Genomic DNA, 20,634 nt, shown 5'->3' with positions numbered 1-20,634 from the left:
CTGTCCATCACCTCGGTAACACACAAGCCCATACCCCAGACCTGGGTTTGGTTTTGTGGGACCATGCTGTAGTGGAGGAAGTCGTGTGGCAGGCTTGTCTATACTGATCTGTTCGCTCTACACCCAAAGGGAGGGTGCAAAGGCACTGCAGGCCTGGGCATGAATAATGGTAGCGCCTATCCTTTTGGAAAACAACATTTATGTTTTAACTCTTTATTTCCCTGAGTGATTGTATTGGTGTTCAAAAATATATAATTTTCCATTTTAGCATATATTATTGCTCATTGTTGTATGTAAGGTGAAAAAAAAGGAAAGCAGACCGCGCTCTTTAAAACAAGACAAACAAAAAAAATGAACAGCCTGGCTAATTGCTGTATAATGCACACATAAATATTTACAATAATGCTGGAAAAAAGATACAGGGCCATATTAAGATTTAAGGACTTCGTAATGACACTATCCATGGTTCATGGAATTCCATGTTAAAAAAACATTTAAATGGTTTTTTAATATATATTTTTATGAATTAGAATTGCTTTTAACGGGGGATATAACAGAGTGATATACAGTAACTACACCATCTTAATGGCTGTAGTTTCCATAAAAGCAACACCAACTTTGCAACCCCCGTATGGGTAAAAAGTAAAACCCCACAAATAAGTACAAACAACCATAAACACAAAATGCCTATGAAGGCACAAAACGAAGCTTTTAGGCTTTGTGTGAACTTTCTGCTCAACCCAGACCATGCCATTACATTTGAAATGCAGTGCTTTACCTTCGTTTTGCCAAAGATAGCACATTCAAGGTCCTGCACATCTTAAGACTGCAGTTCTGTATCTCCAAAGCACAGCTGTTGCTATCTTCTCAAACCAGGCTCAGACTAAAAGCAGTTTCTGTGTTAAGTGTATATGGAAAAGGGTGGCTGAATACACAAGCCAAATATGTTGTATATCCTTCAGCACCTCACATGGACACACATCCTTCCAATTTCTTATGTTTACCAAATAATGTATCTCCTTCTTATATATAGGCTTTGTACATCAATATTAAATATATCCACAAACATTGCCTTTATAACTAAATGGTAAATGGTTGGAATTTATATAGCACTGTACAATTGATGCTTCCCATTCACCCAACCAGCTCATCAGAAAATACTGGGATTTCCTAGAATTCTTGATTCAGGGCTGTGGGTATTACAAAGGGAAAAAACTGTACATATCGATCAGGACTATTAATCCACAGAAACACTGCAGCTAACTGAAGGCGTAGGGAGAGGGAGATTAAAATTAGGCAGGGTATGGTTGCTCAGTAATGAAGAGTTGAGGAGTTCTCACCTGACAAGAAGACTCAGACTGCAAGAGAGTAAGTGACTCTGAATCCAATCTGTCATGTGAGTGTCCAAATCATATCATTTACTGAGAGGACTTTGCAGTGCACTCACTCTCTTTCTCTTTCTTTCTCTATTTCTCTATCTCTCTCTCACTCACACCCACCCACCCCCACACACAATATTCTGTCAGTACCAATGCTTATCAACTGCACTTTTAACTGTTCATTTCAAATTCACCTGTAATTAGTCAGAACAAAGCTTTTTAACATTTGAGGCTGGACTAAAGTCCTCAAAAAATAAAGATCAGGGTTCAGGTCACCCTGTAACTCCCTGAACCCCAGGTTGCATTCATGTCACCACCCTTCCACTCTTCGATCGGTTCAGTGGTTGAAGAGTTATCACAGAGGGTTGACAAAGACCTTACACACAGGAATGGCATAAAAGGCTCAGGTCTACGTCAGTTCATCATCACTGGCATTGTGCATTGGGTGGATTTTCTGATCTGACCCCTGAATTAGCTGCCTCTAGTTAGCTTGAGGCAAATATAGAGGGTTAAATTCACTGTTCACTCTCACTGTCTTCTGTGTGGAAAGACATGTTGTAAAAAATAAAACCTGACGACTCAAAGTGGGTTATTAGTGGGTAATCAGGTAACAGTGTTAGTGATCCTCCCATTGTAAATCGCAGGTTACAAAAAGCAATCTTCTGTCTGCACGAATATTTTAAAGCATTTCAATGAAATAGCGTTGATGGTGATAGCCACCACCAGTTATTTAAGTGTGCTATGAGACAGAAGGGTAGGTACATAATTGTTTTAAAATTGATTGGTTGGCCTTTCCTAAGTAAATTAAATAAATGATTCTCTAACTGCGAAGGGGTATCTGCAGTGCTTAACAAAGGCATAGCACGTCATCAGTTGGAGCTCCACCATGGGGATAAAAACACTTTAATTCCAGGGGATTTTTGGATGACGGGGGGGTGGGGGGTGGGGGGGGGATTACATTTGAAAAACGCAAATGAATGGTTTACCTTGTCCCCGCTATTTAATTTAATCTTATTACATAAGAAGTCAATGAATTCACTGTTCACTTGCTGCAAAGCGTTCTCCCTGAACGTCTGCTCCCTGGCCGGTAGGCTACACACTTGTGGCTTGCATGAAAGAAGATGACTCGTTATAATCTGAATAACAATGATAAGTGATGGCCGCGCGTTATGTATTTGAGTGGCTGTACGTGTTTCCCCTTTTCCTTTTCTTTTTCGTCTTAAAAGGATTCGACTTATCTACAATTTATGCCTCTCACGTTGCAGCGACAAATCAGCACTGGGCTGTGGGCTGGTGACGATTCGCTGACGCCGCTTCTCCCACACCGTTAGAGAGGGCCGTGAGAGAGGGAAAGGCTGTAGACTGGATTCTGTTCAAGGTGAATGCGAAACCCTGCAGCACGGAGATCGAAATTCTTCTGACACAGGGAGAGGCATAGCTACAGACACAGCTGCGGAAATGGAGGTTCCGAGCCTCGGACACAACATTGGTAGCCCCACCAGTCCATGCGAGGGCATGATAAAGAATCTGAGCTTGGAGGCGATTCAGCTGTGTGAAAGAGACGGTAAGGTCGCCAGCTTTTAAGGACCACGTAGGCTACCGGTTCTTGCCACAATGCGATTTATGTTGTTTATGCATAACGGCATTTCTGTATCAAGCTGCTTGTGCTTAAAACATAGCCAAATCTCCCCTTAAAATGAAGGTTGATGAAACAAAGTCACTTTCTCATGAAATGTTGAAATGTGCAAGTCAGTTAAATTCAAATTGCTACTTTATTTTATGTTAGTGATAGCATCCCGGGAGCTCGTGCAGCTTGCTAATATTTTCTTTTCTCTTGCTAATCTTTTTTGCACTGGGCTTTTGAGAGCAAGGGGTGGCAGTTGCTTTAAGGGGCTCTGGGCAGATCATTATTAGATGTGAATGTGCTTTTCACTGTGTCGCTGAAGCTACATCTTGCGCCGAAACGGTTAAAGTAAAGCCTATGTGCTGGATAAAATGAAATTGCGAACTATAGGCGTATGGTACCCAGGCTGTAAGGTTTCAGCACCATGGACACAGACTGAAGTCAAAAGCACTTAGCGGTACTGCGTTCATTACGGATTTTTGTTAATTTGCACAGATCACATCGGATAACGTTGCCTACATATTCCACTCAAACCAACGTAAAACATTTCTGGACAAATATTGCAACAGACAATACTCTGAGAGAATGCTGGTTTAATTGTAGCCTGTTATACAGAAAAATGCTTTTGCCCAATAGCAGGGATGCTTCAACAATTAAGCTATGATAGATTAAGAATAAACCAATTGCAGAACAAAAAGCTCGTGGACCCAACACTAGTATTTTTCAAAGTTACATTCCTGTTGATCTTGGACTGAGATATATCCATTAGGGGAATTTTGACAGTTACAATTTTGTAAATAATTTCAGTCTAGTCCTGATATGATATGCAGGTGTCGTTGTGCGAAGCATAGAGACGAATAATGTTATATTTGTGATATTAATTGCACGCAGTTTAACACCTCTGTGTTAGGGTTATGATGACAGCTGTTTTATGCCAAAGATACTGAGTAGCCTATTGTGTAGCCATACTATTTCACTCTTAGAAAACCTTACATAACACGAAACATAATATTTTATTTATGTACGAATCATTTATTGTCATTGTTTCATTTCATGCCATGAGTGGGTTTTAACAGAAATATCAGTTCTAAAAATGGCTGCACCCATCACGGAGAAACGTGCTTGAAAGCTCCCCACCCTCATGTCATCTTTCACGAGATGTAGACTACCTCGTTTATTACGACTGAAATAGCAACTTTTATTTTTTATTTTTACTGTTGCTCAAGTGAAAAAAATAAAATAACCGTCACAATATTGCCGGTTCCCCATTGGGAGTGCTGATCAGTTAGAATTATAGAATAATGCCAAAATGTCACGTTGTTTAGTTTCCATTCCTTTAGTCTGCTATTCTAAGCTGATAAACTGACCACATGAAAATGACAAATTACTTTTTGACAATGACTTTCCCGGTGAACACAAGGCAGTGACAGAGAAGTATATTTAACAAATGCCAATAGGCTATTACATGCAGGCTGTAAACAGCAAGCATATTAGTCACACAATCATAAATACAACCTGTCATTACTGTAGTTCTGTGAAAATGCTTAAGCAATTACATCGCAGTGGGGTTTGGAACCTTTTGTACAGCTTGTTATTGTAGTTGGCTAACTAGTCTCAGCTTACATGGTTGTGGTTTGTAGTTCTGCTGAACAAGGTCTTTCATAGTGTGATTATTACACATGCTTCACTGTGAACTGTATTAGTGTACAAAAGCAGTGAAACACCCATTACTTAATTATGTATCTTAGCTGTTCACTGCATTAGAGTAAAGCATTCAGGGTTGGATACATCACATTCAAGCTACTACTTCTTACTCTGCCTCAATTTAAAATGAGTAATTTTAGTAATAGTGCTCAATAATCAATTCTGCATTTTACAGCCTTTCTGTGCATTGAGTGCACCTTAGGGTCAAAACAGTGCTCAATTATTCAAAACAGAGGTTTTGTCTCCAAGATATTTACAGAGCAAGTTTCTAATTTAGCTTAAAACCGTCCATGAACCTGACAATTGTAATGTGATATAGGTTTTGCACAGTTAAAACGGTTTTGTTGCATATTTGTACGGAATATGATTAAGAGATTTGGTTTTTGGCAGATCTGCATCAGAGCAATATAAAAGATGTTCACTCCTTCACATGCATCTTGCAACAATTACTTATGAAAATGCAGAGGTCATTAACACAGGTGAGGATAAATATTGAACAAATCTAAGATACAGGACAGTAAACCTCATTAACATATTTTAGACAAAGGCCCTCAACTTTGCCTTTTAATACCTCGACCTCCATGTTCTTGCTCTTCTTCCATATTTAATGCACCAAAACAGGTGGATTATCACCCTTTGCTGAAGCAGTGTGACCTGCAGACTCGCAGGGAACAACTGATTCTGACACCCCTTCAGTTCTCTTAAAATGCAGTTGATTCACATAGAAATTATCACTCATATTACTTCTTATGTCAACACTGTAAATTCTGCCTGTAACATTGTTCAATAACATTGTTACATTTATGGAAGTTCGATTAAAGTTTGATGAATCTACACCCCTGCATTTGTATTATTAAACATGGACGTAAATGGGTTTTTAATAGTATTAAACATGGTGGTAAAGGGATTTTTAACTGCTCCACTCTGTGAATGGAGACCTCGGGGAGGCTGGTGTAGTTGCCCTTGCGGCAGTGGATGTGGCACATACTGTAGAGCCTTCAGCACAGCTGTGTGCTGAGAATTTGTGATGAGCAGGCAGGGACAGCCATTGGCCGTCTGCCAAGCTGGGCTTGATCAATGACTGAAGGAAGTAACTAAAAAAAAGGAAAGACCATCCCATTACAAACCGTACACAACAAACCTTGATCACAAGAAAATAGCTGCTATCAGAATCAGGATTAAGTACATTTTCACATACAAGGAATTTGCCTCGGTGTGGTTTGTGCACTAGGACTAGGACAACAACATAGAGCTAACATATTAACTAACACTGAATAACACAGAACACAACGTAACAACAACATAGAACTAACATCAACAGAGCTGTGTACTGTGTATACATACACAATGTCCCAGGTTATTGCAAATAATAAATAATGAATGACGGACTGATGAATCAGCCTGATAGTGAACTGGTGCTGCTGCAGCTGTGGTAGGTGTGTGTTTGGATGGGGTGGGTGTGTGTGTGGGGTTGTGTGTATAAAAAAATAATGCATATTGATCCACAGTTAACATCTATAAAAAAAACAGGCTGCAGATCACGAGTGCAGAGCATCTTGTCTGTAGGCAGGGGGTCGTGCATGAGTGTCCTCATGGCGCAGTTACAGTAAAACTGTTCCAGGAAACACACACTGCTGTGGGCCGACTTGTCATTTCTTGCAAATTAGCACCTACATCGCACCAACTGAGCTGTCATGGGATAAGATCCAGTAAAGGGCAGCATAAGGGGAAGAGGTAAAAGCCTACCTAAAAATTCCAAATGAAAAGGCCGTTTCTTTTTTTTAATCAAATATGCATGTTTTGGGAGAGGATACTTATAAAATAGCTTGGCTATTCAAGATGGAAAAGTACAAACGTAGCACACGTGTTTGTGGTACGTTCCCCACTCAAAAGCAAAGAGTAGTTTGTAAGTTAATATGTATGTCGACTACACTTCTATCATTTAGAGGGAAAAACATATGGAGTGTACTGGCAGCATTCCTTCACACAGCAGGCCAATGTGAGGATTCTCCAACAGAATCCAATAATCAACATATAAGCTAAGTCTTACAATCCAACATGCTTTATGTGTGTTTTAGAAACAAAATCGAGATTTATACTGTTTCTAGTATTTGCCAGATCATCTAGTCTATCATAGTCTGAACTGCTTGCATGTAGGGCTACCCAGCAGCATAGCCTGAGAGCCTACTGTAGTGTTAAGGCAAACCCAACATGACAGGCCAGGGTGCAGCCAGCTGCAGCATACTCCTATGCCACCCCTAACTGGTTTCACCTGCAAATTTAATTCCTGGTAGGACAGCACTCTTCCTTTAAAAAAATTAAGAAAATAAAAATGTAAATACTGAGGCAACTTACATATCCAAGACTAAACGGTCGGTTGATAGTCTAACGGAAAATGGCAAATATTGGTCTTATTTATGTACACAACGTTATATTTTGGGGGCATTTGGAAATATTGACTGCCTTATGTATTTATCGTTTTGAAAATATAGTTACGGGTTTTTCTTTGACCCAATATGTTACGTTTATATATTTGTCACAAACCAGTGAACGAGGATGTTTGTTTGTAAATTTTGGCGGGTTTACTCCCTGAAATCTTCTGGTTTGGATAACATTCCAGTGGAAGTTAACCGTCTCCTGACAACAGCTCTATTTACAGTTTATCAACCTTCATATTTTCATAACAAAGGTCGGTGAGTGACAGTAATTTATAACATTTGCCTCATTGTTACTCTACAAATAGTTTAACTTAATAAAAAAATCACACAGACTTCTAGTTGGCGTATTGGTGTAGCTAAATTATTCAATTTTTAATGTTAGCTAGCTAGGAAACGTTAGCCAGCTAAATTCCAAGTCAAGTCAAATAGATTACTTTTCAAGATCTTTTTTTTTTTTTTTGCAAGATAACGAGGTTGCTGGTATTAATTAATTATTAATATTATTAATTAATACTAATAATAATCCTAATACTAATAAAATTGCTAACTATCTAAAGGTTTTTTGGCACGTTTCCTGGTAACAGTTAGCATGCTATAGCTAACGTTACTGTAATTAGCCCCATTTTGTCAGGTTGAATGATTGTAAGTTACATTTTTATTCAGATTTAATGTGGATATTTAGCTATTAGATGCAGTCTAAAGCTTCTTCTGTGCTGCTGATCCCGGGCTTTGCTCATTTTGTGGAACATGCAAAAAAGCATATGTCAAGAAAAATATTTATTTACGAATCATTTGCTAGCTACAGTTCAAAAGCATCTAATTGCTAAAACTGTAATATCTCACAGATGTGAGCTCTTCAGTCTTGTATGATGATGTAACAGTTAGGCTCCGATATGGATTGCAAATTGATTTGGCAGTTTCTTCTTTATATGATGCGCTTCCAGGTTTTGGTAGCTGGTATCAGATTATTTCTGGGACTTTGATGCTGCGCATTCTTTTGGCATTACGCTTCAGGATAATTTTACTCACAAATGAATTGGAACAAGGCACGTCCTCTGCCTCTCGTCGCCGGGCGATTGCGATTTCATTAGGGCCATTCAGTTCATTTGTAGGATTTTAAAATGGGATCCTTGTCATGCTTCCAGCCATGGGTGTTTGTGTGTTGGAATAAAGATGGGCTTTGTGTGTGTCCCTTCCCTGCTCACTGGTGCATGCAGTCTAATTCAGTGATGGAAGGAGATCGATCCTCTGCTCCGTTGTGACAGCCATATAAATATCCCAAGAGAAATTTAATGTAGATGTTTCGTTGCTCCTCTGTCTTTGTTTTTATTGATCAGTTTTAAGGATGATTTATTTTGTAGATTTCAGTGTGATGGCACGGTGTTAATGTCCACTTTACACGCATGATTGGAAGTAAGACTGTTCATATTTTGTATTCATCGAGAGGGTTACTATGTCTGTGCGAACTGCCCTGTGGTGCAAGTGAAATTAGTTGAACTTCCTTTTTTCATGTGTTAATGCGCTGAACTGTGATGAAAGCAATTCAGAGACCCAATAAAATAAAAGATGAAGAAAATTTGAATCAGTTGGACAGCCTAGCTATAATCAGCATTTAGTTTGGTGAATTTGGTTCTGTGAAGGGTGCTACGGAGGGAATTAATTTCCTGCTGGGAGTCTGGAAGCCCAATAGATTATCTCCATGGAAAACGTGTTTTAGGCCATCTCTGTAAATTCTAATTGTGCTTCCAAGCAAGACTGTAGCCAGTGTTGGCGGTGTGTGTGCACACTTGTAAAACAGAGGCTAAACCTCTGTAAGCCAATCTCCTGCAATCCGTGCACAGTGTTACAGTCCAGCACTGCACACTGCCCAGAGAGGTGAACGCCGCAGTCCTGATGCAAGCTCTCTGCTTTTCGCAGACTCATGCTGTGGTTGGGTGAATACAGGTTTCTGTCCATTACTGTGTAGGCTACCTGTATTCATCAGTAAAATGAACACTGCCCTTAAATACATGCTGCACAGGTCGAGTCTGTGAAAATCTTGTGGTATTTAATATGCAACAGCTAATAAAAAAACTACTAGCCAAAGAACTAGCCTACGTGGTTGCCTGATCATTCTGTCTCAGCTCAAAAACCTCCTCTCTCTGTAACCTGAGACTCTCCACGTCTTATCCTCTGCCATGGCTTTCTTGGCACTCCCTGTAGCTTTGACATACAGTACAGGCTACCACCAAATCCAATTCAAGGTGAAAAATGACTCACAAATAACACGCTACTTTATTCTGTTAGGCTGTGATGGAAAGTTATTAAGTCGTGATTCTCATTGAATTCGCAGCTGAGTGTGAGTTCAATGAGAGTGAGCGCTGGGCTGTGTAACAGTAATGAAAAACGTAAGTTTATTCATTTATTTCAGTATAGACTCTTGAGATGAGTTTTTTAGTTATTTATCCTTTTTTATCAAGGTGAGACTCCCGCTGAGTGAGAAATCATATTTCCAAGGGAGCCCTTGAGTTACACTGGCTATTAGAGGCTGTCTGGCAAAGCGGTAGGGACGACCAATCTGGCTATCGAGCTTTTTATTGAACGAGCATGCTGGAGAGAGAATTTTCCACTTTCTCATGTCCCCCAAATGCAATTTTATGAATAAACTGAGTCCCTCAGGTGTCCGTGATTGCAGTTGCCATGGTCTTCCCAACTAATTGGGCTACTTTCAAACAGCAGGTGACAAAATCATTGCTGCCGGTCACTGGTATTTGGGCTGCTGCACCACGGCTGTGATTGTAAGGTGCATTAAAAGCATATAGGGCAATTGTAATCCAGCACACAACTGGAATTTGTCATCCAGACCTCCCCCCTCACCACCAATCCACAGTCCATCTGCTTGTTTCTCATCTTCATGAGTGGTTTCTAATATTTCTAGAGCCTTTTACTTAAAAAAAAATCATTTACAGTATGTTGATATTAATTTTATTTAACCTTCTCTGTTTAATTTCTCCAGCTATTCCGGTGCCAGGAATAGGCTATTGAGCTTACAAAATCAGTACTAGTCACAGTCGGCCAAGGAAATAATAGGACTCTACCATTTTGTTCAAGACTAATTTGTCTAAAAGAAGACACATTTCCACCTTGGGATGTCATTTTGCAGTATCCAGAGCCATTTACATGCAATATTTCCTGTGAATTCTCATTTCTTACATGCAATTTAAACCTTGTGTTTTCAGCCTTTTTTCACTAGACTTAAAATATAATTGGCAGATAATGGCCGATCAGCCCTTCTGTTCATTTAAGCAATGGGATTGGTATTGGCCTTGAGAAATCGGACAGCCTCTTCCCGCTAGCTTATGCTTTTATAGCAGGGAATAGGCACACATACCTGGAGCTGTGACACATAATAATTAAACATCCATTGAATAGCTAACGACTTTAGGACGTTAAATAAGCACTCAATGTCATGCAGTACAGCAAACAGGGTTAAACACTCTTGCCTCGGACAGCTGCAGGGCGAGGAAGTTTTCATTGTCACTCAGCACTTAATTGACCAATTAAAGCAGCTGATTACGCCTGTTGATTACACTTGCTTCAACTGGAGTGCATTCAAGATGCAAAACCTTTCGCTGCGGCTCACCTTGAGAGTTATGCACACTATAAATGGTTTCCAGCGGTCTGAGTCATTGGTCTTCCGGCTGGTGTGTGTGTCTGTGTCTGTGTCTGTGTCTGTGTGCCAGGGCCACTACTGTGTGAGCACAGACATAAGCAGAAGCAGGGAGGGGGGTGTTTCCGAATCACACTGTACATCAGCAGGGTAACAGCTCTCTGAAACCGGACATACGATACAGCTCCCGTTCAGCTCATAAAACACATAGATCTTATACACAGCCCTGGTTTCTCGGGTCTGACATTTTAGGGTGAAAAACAAAGAGCATCCACCCTGCTGCTCTCCCAAGTGCGGGAGCGACTGTCACTGTAACTGCCAGACTTGGTTTGTAAAAGCCCATCTGTAAACAGACAGTGGTGTAATTGAATTCCGCTGTGTCTGGAATAGGGCCATGGAATTGGCTATGGCTGTAAGATTTTAGCGGCGGAGTGCTATGACACTGACCAGAGATGTCAAGTCATTGATGTGTGGGAAGAATTGAACAATCAGTCCGTGGTAAACATTTTGATTCATGCTTCATTTTTCTTCTCTAAGTGCCAGAACCGTAGCTAATGGTGTAGATTACTTTCGATATTTTTGATATGATTATAAATCATCGTGGTTGACGGATGTCTACTTGTCAGACCTCAGTTTCAGATTTGAAGACGTTAAAAATAAATGGGATATACGTGACTGAACTGCATTTTAGTCGAGAAAATAAACAGAATGATGTTTTTTTCCCAGCTTTTTTTCCAGCTATGGATACAACTGAATATCAAATTATGAAAATGAATGTACTACAGTTTGACCTCTCCTGCTGGTGTCTAGCCAAGCAATTATTAGATTCTAGAAAGTCAATCAAGGTTGTAACTCAACTTTAAAAAATAAAACAAAAGTCGGAATTTCACAGTGATATTGAAACAATTGTTTCCCAACTTAAAGTTGTATTATTTTCACCCAAATGTCAAAAACCAACCACCTTTGCCCTTCTGTTGAGGGGCTCATGTCATACAGCATACTGGCCTAAGCTATAGTCTTTTATCAGCAGAGGCCTGAAATCAAGTCACATGAACACATTAGCCTCTTACGTAACTCGACATTGGCCTTTTCCCAGTGATTTGATTCCAGTGGTTCAGGAACTGCACAACATCTCTGCTGTGAGCGAGCATTGACCTTATTTATGAGCTCATTCCTGTCCTGCATTTGTAATGCCGCTGGTGTCCTTGCTCGTTAGTGAGAAATACTGTAAACAGCTCTGACAGGTCTCTGTCAATGTCTCAGTGCAACCACACACAGCTCTGCTGAATATTAGAAAGAAAAAGAGGTCAAACAGGCTTTCATTATTTCTATCTGACCTTTCATATTCCTGTCACGCAAGGTCAGTAACCTGTACAATTATTTATTGAAAGGTCGCTTTTTTAAAGCTAAAAGAATAATGCCTATGTAACATAGAATATTGCGGTTTAGCATGTAGTGGGATGAAATTGACTTGGGGGTATTGTTTGTGCAAATTGCCTTGATGATCTGCTTACGGTTTTGACAGCGGGTGGCATTTTTAACACATTTCAGTCAATTGCAGCGCATTTGTTTCAGAAGTGTTGTGACAGTGGCAAAACCATGTGGCAACACTATAGTCAGTGTATCAGTGATGGGATTCTGGCCAAAATGGGGACTTGCATGGACAGATTTGCTCGTGTGGAGTTCATTATCACACCGAGAGCCAGTTCAATGGGATGCACCTGAGAGCCCTCGGTTTCCACTCATATCTGTGTGAAAATGGAAGCTGCTCCCTCAACAACTCCAAAATGGCTGCCATTTCTGTACGCAATTGCTCCAAAATTCACATCAGGGGACAATCCTAGAAATAAAAATAAAAATTACTGGGGGTTTTGCTGTACAAAATGTCATGTTCACATAAGGGGAATCTACACAGCTTTGTTTTTGAATTGTAAACTTCAGGGTTCAACAATAACACTTCTTAAAACCATTAATATGAATAATAATACGAAAACTGAATTATTAATCAGTGTGCTTTGTTCCTGTTAAATAAATTGCATGAAGTTACCGAGCATTACTGAACAATAAAATTAATGCAAATACTAGGTAGTTGTTTTGGTCAGTATACCGACAATGAAGCTACTAGTTATGTTGATGTTTTGTGTTTAACTAGCCATCTGTACTGTCAATGTAAATAGGTCTATTTATTGTCTGGACCTGATTCAGTTCCATAATGTAAGGCTTAATGCACTTCATGTCATGGGCACATTTAGTAATATCTGGGCAAGTTAATATTGTGTTTGTAAGTAGATTTCTTACCAAGTTACCTGACTGGAAAGTGTGGCACACCTTCAAGCCTTCATGATGAATCCTGAGCAGTAGGCTGTTGGCTCAGGCCTTCAGGGAGTGGCAGGCATTATGGCATCCAGCCTGCTTTTATGGAGGATGAAGTTTCTGAATTTAAATCAATTTAATATGTGTCCATTAGTCTAAATATACATAGCTGACTATAGATAAATATAGAAATGAACCATTGAGGGAATGTGGATGATCAATGCAAAGACTAGGCATACATTACCTCGACGTGTCACAGAATGAGCCTAGCAGAAAAAGATTAAACTAAAATTAAAATGTGGATGCCTGCTATGAGTACTATCTTTAAGATTTTGCAATAGATGTTAACTCTAGGAGTATGATTATGTGTTCGGGGGATAATCTTGAAGTTTATTTTGATTTGTAGTTGGCTGTAAGTAGTTAAAATGATCAGGAGGTTAGGAGAATTGCATGACGGTCTACAAACCCATAGTTGTAGAGACTGATGCCACTGGCCCAGCAGACCAGTGAGCGTCTGAAATTTATTTCAATCATTTAAAGTCTCTTGTTTATAAAATGAGCTGCACAGTAAAGAACTGTCAGGTTTTATGGCAGTACAGGTACAAAGCAGCTGCTCACAGCTCAACGACACACACACACACACACACACACACACACACACACACACACACAATGGCCCGCTCCTGCTGCTGAGACTGTTCACTTTACGACACCCTGGGGACTTTCTACATTCTGCTGCTAACGTAGAGACTCAAGTGTTAAAGGATTCTTTTACTAGGCCGGAAATTTGCAAATCTTCTCATTATTGCTGTAGTAAACTGCTTAATTTCTTTTTTAACATAATTTGCACTGTCACTGTTCGTAGAGTCAACTCAAAACAGTTGGAGATTCTTTGCACAAGGCTGCATCTGTTTGCACGCCGACATTAAAACTTGTTTTCTGAGCATATTGCCGGGGAATTAACCATGTTGACTCTTTGGTTTAATAAACACCCAAATTACTGTACTTACTGTTTGTATGGTCATGACTGCTTGTGAAACTTGTTTAAATGTCATGTCATAGCTAAAGGGGAAAGACCACACCCACACTTGATCTCAGACTTCCATCCGTTATCTAACCCGCTTATTCATGCTCATGGTCGTGAGGAGGCTGGAGCCTACCCAGCATGCATTGGGTGAGATTATACCTCGTTAATGTAATATTTTATTTAAAGTGTTTCAAAATTCCCTTTGAAAACACATTTGCATCATGCTCTTGTTTTTCCCGAGCTGCAGTTTACGAAAGCATAATGACAAACAAATTAAAATGATACAAGATGATATGGCTAATGGGTAGCTTTAGTGCCAAATATTGAACAACAGCAACATTCAATGTTCTAATATCAAATTATCTTTGATTGTTCTGAATGATCTTTCATAATAGCAAAGCTATTTTCTCTGGGGTTGCCCACTGTCTTTGGAAATAAACATTGCTGGAAAATAGAATTTGTGTTTAGTTCAGGAAATCTGACCCAGTTTTCTAAAGGGCTTAATTAGCGGACAGCGGGGTTCCAGGCGGGCCCTTTGCACACCCATTGTTCTTTGAGCTCTTGGCTGTTATCAGATATTTCAAAAGCTCTTCCTGCTTTCAATAAGCACAAAACTGGCATTGTTCATGTGCCAAGTTGGCGCAAGCGTAGCATAGCCCTTTCCCCCATTCCACAGGGCCAGGGCACTCTTCATGGTAGAGTACCATGAGACGTCACTCTGGAAATATGTTGGCGCTCAGTTTTCAAAGTATCGTTAATGAAGAGCCGGTCGCTAATGGGCTACCGCTAAAGCAGTAATGCGAAAACCAGCCAGTACATGAGCACAGTGATCCACATCCATGTGTTCACTGTAGCATGACCTGCTATGGGGTTAGCGTTCCACCACAGTGAGTTCTGGGTATGTATCTCAATGTATCTCACTGCCCAAAGCCAATAGGTGATTGCCTGGTCACTGGGGGGAGCTGTAATCCAAAGGACTCTGGCTGACTTACAGCCATCTCCATCTTAAAGCCTAGTCTCTCTGGAAAAGAGTCTCTCTCTCTCTCTCTCTCTCTCTCTCTCTCTCTCTCTCTCTCTCTCTCTTTCCTCCTCCTCACTAACCTGGAGTGCTCTGCCTCCCTCTTACACAGGAAGTAAGTCCCAGGACAGCGGGATTGCCGAGATGGAGGAGCTTCCTGTCCCGCAGAACATCAAAATAAACAACATCACCTGCGACTCCTTTAAGATCTGCTGGGACATGGACCCCAAGTCCCGGGACCGCATCACACACTACTTCATCGACCTCAATAAGAAGGAGAACAAGAACTCAAACAAGTTCAAGCACAAGGTAGACCCACGTCCTGGCTCTGAAAGGGGATAAGTTATACTCGCGTTCCCCCCCTGCTGCAGTTAAACCTAATGCTTTTACTCTTAGCCTCACACAAATCTAGGAGCCCTTATCTTTGCGGGAGCCTTGGGGGTGCTGGTCGAGTGGAGTGAATGAGCCTCCCTGCCCAAACGCTGCTAGCAGCCACGCTAACAGCCGTACTCCACTAGACTGACGTTTACAATCGCCCGCGGCGTGATTCACGTCAGCCGGCCTCGACCGTTCCATGGTAATTTTCCCACAGGCGGTGGTCATAATGCCAGATGCAAGCGGTTTCTCTGCTGAAGGCCGCAGCGAGTGAAATAAAAGGGGCAAACAAAGTCGTGCTAATGCCCCTTTGCTGGCCAGCTCGCACGCTGAGCTTGTTGTACAGCGTGAGGTGAGAAGAGCTGGGCATTGTGACTAATGATGGCTTTATATACCAAAGTCGAGTCCTGCCGTCAGCAATAACACAGTGAAAAGTATCATAACCGCGGTTGGCTAATAGGCCATTGGCCTGGGTCAGCTTTCTATTAAAACTGCAGCCGCGGGGTAGCCTAGCGGTATGCTGCTTGACTGGCAGGGCTGCTGGCTTGAGCCCCCAGTGGACACATAAGGAGTTGCATCTGGAGAAATGTAGTCGGGTCCCTCAATGAAAAAGGGAAGAACTCTGCCATCCTGGGACTTTTCCCCTGTTCTCTTTCACCTTCCCACCTGCAACTATTCTGCCAGGCTGTCCTTGAAAAAGAAAATCCATGTTCTCAATGGACCTCCCCTGGTTAAATAAAGGATTAAGAGAACTCATCGTGGGTACAGTCAACAGTGCATTATGTTGTGTTATGCCTGATTGATGTGAAATATACTTGCTGGTCTGGGATTACTGTTAGCCAGGTCTGGCACTGCGGTTCACATAGCCCAGATGGCTGTTCTCATAGTTTGATTGGACAACATCATCTCCGAAATGAATGTAATGTAATGATTGGCAGCGAGGTCAGCCAGTGGAGACACCGTTATCGTGGACGTGTTTATTTTCATTGAATTCTAGGACGTCCCAACGAAGCTGGTGGCGAAGGCGGTGCCCCTGCCCATGACGGTGAGAGGTCACTGGTTCCTGAGCCCCCGCACCGAGTACACGGTGGCCGTGCAGACGGCCTCCAAGCAGAGCGACGGAGACTACGCCGTGTCCGAGTGGAGCCAGATCATCGAGTTCTGCACCGCAGGTGACCATACACAACACACCTGCAGTGGGAGCAGCGATGACACAATCAGCTTCTGTCATACCTTTCACTTACAGTACAAAGCACATGAGAGTTGTGAAATATTTATTTGCATATGTAGACCTATTTCAGTCATTTTGGTGATCCCAAGCCCACCAAACTTCATTTATTAACATTTCTGAAGGAAAGAACAGTACAGAACACAGTACAGAAGAACCTCAGAAGTCCGGAACTGAACAGGGTATAGAATCGGAAGTAGCGTATATACAAAATGATGACTGCAAAATGCTGTAAACAAGTAACACTATTAATTAAAAGTAAGGGAGTGAGCTTAACAGCTGTTGCTAAAGAGTGGCCTACAAGGAAACATGACCAGGTCAGTTTAGTTTCGCATATTGTTAGTTATTTGATTGCACTTTATATGACTGTTACTGTTTGACTATGATTATGACTTAAAATAAACTGTACTGAAAGTAGTATTTAATTTCCCAAAACTGGTGTATTTCAACGTCACTTTCCAAGTTCCGACAATGTACGTGTTCCGAACAACCTTCATTCCCAATGTGTTCGGTTCAGTCCTCACATTTTAAATGTCAAGGACAAACATAAATTGAATCCGTCTATTAACATTAAGTGTTTGCGTTGTTAAATTACACGGGCAGGTAAAGGGATGCCTATTTGGGACCTTGCGAGATCAACAGGAAGGCCTGATCAAGTATCTGTCTGTTCATTTTCAGATTACTCCACTGTCCATCTAACGCAGTTATTAGAGAAGGCAGAGGTGATCGCTGGAAGGATGCTGACATTTTCTGTATTCTATCGCAATCAGCACAAAGAATACTTTGATCATGCCAGGTAGGTTTGTCTACAGCTTTTGTTGATACCTTTCCTAGTGTGAAAACAAAAGCAGATTAAACAAACTGATCCTGGTGAATCTTGGATTCACACACAAAAATCAATGGTTCTGAAGCTGTAAGGCGTACACAAGTTCTCAATTCTGAAGTTTTCCAACAGCAGGCGAGGCTCCATATGAATAAGGTGACAGGAAGGTGAACTGTCTCTGCCCAAAGTCTTTAAAGGTACACTATGCATTATTTCTGCATGAGACAGCGGGGCTCTTATCCAGCTCAGTGAAAGAGCGGTGTGTCTCATTGTGTGTAATTAGCCACAGAGAGGGGAGGTTTGAGGTCAAACAATTCTCTGACGCGCTGAGTCACGGCTCCGACTGGAGATGAAAGCAGTCCTGTGAACACGAGGCGTTTTAGAATTAGCCTAAAGAACCGAGGCGCGCGGATATGGCTGCGTTCTTGCAGCCGAAGCAGATAGCGGAGCCATTACGCACGATTATTTGTAGCAAATCACCCCCCGCGACAAAACTAAAAGGACAGTTATTGTGGAGATGCTTTTAATTCACACGCAGGCACAGCTGTGGGTGAATTAGCCCCCGCGCGTCACGTGCTGGGCGGTGGGGAGCGCAGCGCGCCTCTGAAGGCGGTTTCACCAGGCGGGGAGTCGTCAGGCTGGAATGTGAATGACTATGGAAATGAGCCGTGGTCAATGCAGAACAGCCTTTCCACCCGCCACTAAAGAGGCCCTGGGACCTGGAGGCACACATTTGCCCAATCATTTGTCAACATTTGTCCTTAGCTGGCTCCGCTTAAATGCGAGTGTTCATTTTTTCACGGTTTGGCAGGTTCCGGCAATCACTAACATAACCTGCCAAGCTGAGTTTTTGTGAAAAGGACATGGTAGCATTTCACAGAAATTCAAGGTTGAAGGGATACTTTGGCATTTTTCAACTTGAACCCTGTGTGATAGATCGGAGGATTGCATGTCAAGAAACATCCCTAACATTAATCAATTCTGTTTGATTTATTTGAGAGACCTGGTCAAGGTAGCAGCCTACACATCTCCGTGTAAAACAATATGATACACACACTGCAGAAAACAAATCTCAACAAGTATATTAGTCCTGTATTTTGACTTAAGAGCTTATTCCTATTACTTTTTTGCTAAATAATAAAAAAATAATGCCAATGAGATGAGGCAATTTGAATCATTTCAAGATTTGACAATGGGGTAAGAATTTCACTTACAAGAACATAGCAACTTAAAGCAAACTAATATTTTGTACTTGAGGGAACAGTTAAAATAAGTATGCACAATTCCCTTAAGGCCAGTTTATAGTCCAGCGAGATTGTCGCTCGCCTGAAATCTCAGAACATTCACGAACGTCCTATCGTCACCCAACGTAGACTGCGGTCAGTGGCTGGACTGTAAGAGGCCCTGACGGGCGTGCTTTGACGGGCGTGCCCTGTCGTCCACAGAGAGCTGCAGAGCGGCAGGATGCTCCCCTCGGTGAAGGACAACAGCGGCAGCCACGGCTCCCCCATCAGCGGCAAGCTGGAGGGCATCTTCTTCTGCTGCAACACCGAGTTCAACACGGGCAAGCCGGCGCAGGACTCCCCCTACGGCCGGTACCGCTTCCAGATCGCGGCCGAGGCGCTGTTCAACCCCGACACCAGCCTGTACTTCGGGGACTTCTACTGCATGTACACGGCCTACCACTACGTCATCCTGGTGCTGGCCCCGCGGGGCTCGCCCGGCGACGACTTCTGCAAGCAGCGGCTGCCCGCGCTGGACCTGGCCGACAACCGCTTCCTGACCTGCCGCCAGGGCGAGGACGGCCGGCTGGAGTTCCAGCACGCCCAGGACGTCATCCTGGAGGTCATCTTCACCGAGCCCGTGGGCCTGGCCCAGGGCACGGTGGCCGAGATCAGCGGCCACCAGCTCATGAGCCTGTCCACCGTCAACGCCAAGAAGGACCCCAGCTGCAAGACCTGCAACATCAGCGTGGGCCGCTAACGGGGCCCCCTCCCCCCCGCCCCGCCCACGCCACGGACGCTCGCACCCCTCGCCCCGAAAAAGAAAAGAGAAAAACTCCACCAATCCCCTTTAACCCTCCGCCCCGCCCTCTTCAGACTGCTCCGCATGAGTTCACAGCTGTTCGCCGAACAGCCGGTCTTTTCTTTGACCAGATTACTTTGATACTTTCTTTTCTTAAATACGTTTCTGGGGCATTCCACGTTCCTGTTCTTTTCTGCTCTTTTTTTTCCGGAAGATTATTTTCAACGTATTGCCATGCCAGACAGTACCCACCCCCCCCCCCCCCCCATCCAAACCCACCCACTCTGGTTGTAATGCTGATAACAGTCCATTCCTCCAGTCTTAGAGCTGCCATGTAATATTTTGCCAAAGGTAACAATAAACGATCAGAACTTCTGCAGAAAAGCTATGGTAAATGCTTCTAGAAGGCATTCTAAATGCCAGTTAAACACCTCTTGATTTGACTGTGATTGCTGGACAACTTGTATAAGCATGATAAGGTTTTACCAGCAGCATGAACTTCAATACTGAAAACGTACAAATGTTATCACATGCACATTATTGTTTTGCAGTGTCTAGTTATTTATTAACAGAAATCATATACTGTGTTGAAACACAATAAATGTGATTGAAAAAATATTTATTTTTTACTGTTGTACAAAAATGTATAAACAAGAAATGCACAATAATTTAGTCAAAAAACCTTTCCAGCAACATGAAACAGGCAAAAAGAACTTAAATAATAATTAGCAATAAGCTAACTTTCTCAAGCTAGCTTAAAATCAAAACACGGAATCTGTCAGAGGAATCAAAAATAAATAGTATCAAGCGTATATCATATTAGTATTCATTGCACAATTTAACATTTTAAATGGACCCGTACATGCAAAACTAATGTTACAGTAGCTACTGGTTGCCGTTACACTGATTTCCGTTCCCTAATAGATTTCCATTCCTAATTTTAATTGTTGTTTTTCTTTTTTCAAATACCGTGTTTACCGTTTTTAATCTCTCACACTGTAAGTGGATTTCATCACAGAAGCAGTTTTTCC

At 41.9% G+C, this 20,634-nt stretch overlaps 1 protein-coding gene across 1 annotated transcript; it reads left to right on the top strand.

Moving 5' to 3' along the window:
- The first annotated feature begins 2,362 nt into the window (after positions 1-2,362).
- Positions 2,363-20,221, top strand: LOC133117887 (phytanoyl-CoA hydroxylase-interacting protein-like). The gene is made up of 6 exons (XM_061227396.1): positions 2,363-2,466; positions 2,645-2,943; positions 15,265-15,461; positions 16,525-16,699; positions 17,434-17,551; positions 19,024-20,221. The coding sequence occupies exons 2-6, from the start codon at positions 2,838-2,840 to the stop codon at positions 19,559-19,561; spliced, it is 1,134 nt and encodes a 377-aa protein (XP_061083380.1). The 5' UTR covers positions 2,363-2,466; positions 2,645-2,837; the 3' UTR covers positions 19,562-20,221.
- Positions 20,222-20,634: the final 413 nt, after the last annotated feature.

Source organism: Conger conger, chromosome 18 (genome assembly GCF_963514075.1).
Source record: "Conger conger chromosome 18, fConCon1.1, whole genome shotgun sequence".
NCBI classification, from domain to species: domain Eukaryota; kingdom Metazoa; phylum Chordata; class Actinopteri; order Anguilliformes; family Congridae; genus Conger; species Conger conger.
Note: the sequence above shows the minus strand (reverse complement) of the source record. Positions and strands in the feature narration are given on the sequence as shown.

Coding starts and splice junctions, on each gene's coding strand:
- LOC133117887 (XM_061227396.1), top strand. CDS start 2,838: ATGGAGGTTCCGAGCCTCGGACACAACATTGGTAGCCCCACCAGTCCA. Junction 2,944..15,264: donor TCAGCTGTGTGAAAGAGACG/GTAAGGTCGCCA, acceptor CCTCTTACACAG/GAAGTAAGTCCCAGGACAGC. Junction 17,552..19,023: donor GAATACTTTGATCATGCCAG/GTAGGTTTGTCT, acceptor TGTCGTCCACAG/AGAGCTGCAGAGCGGCAGGA.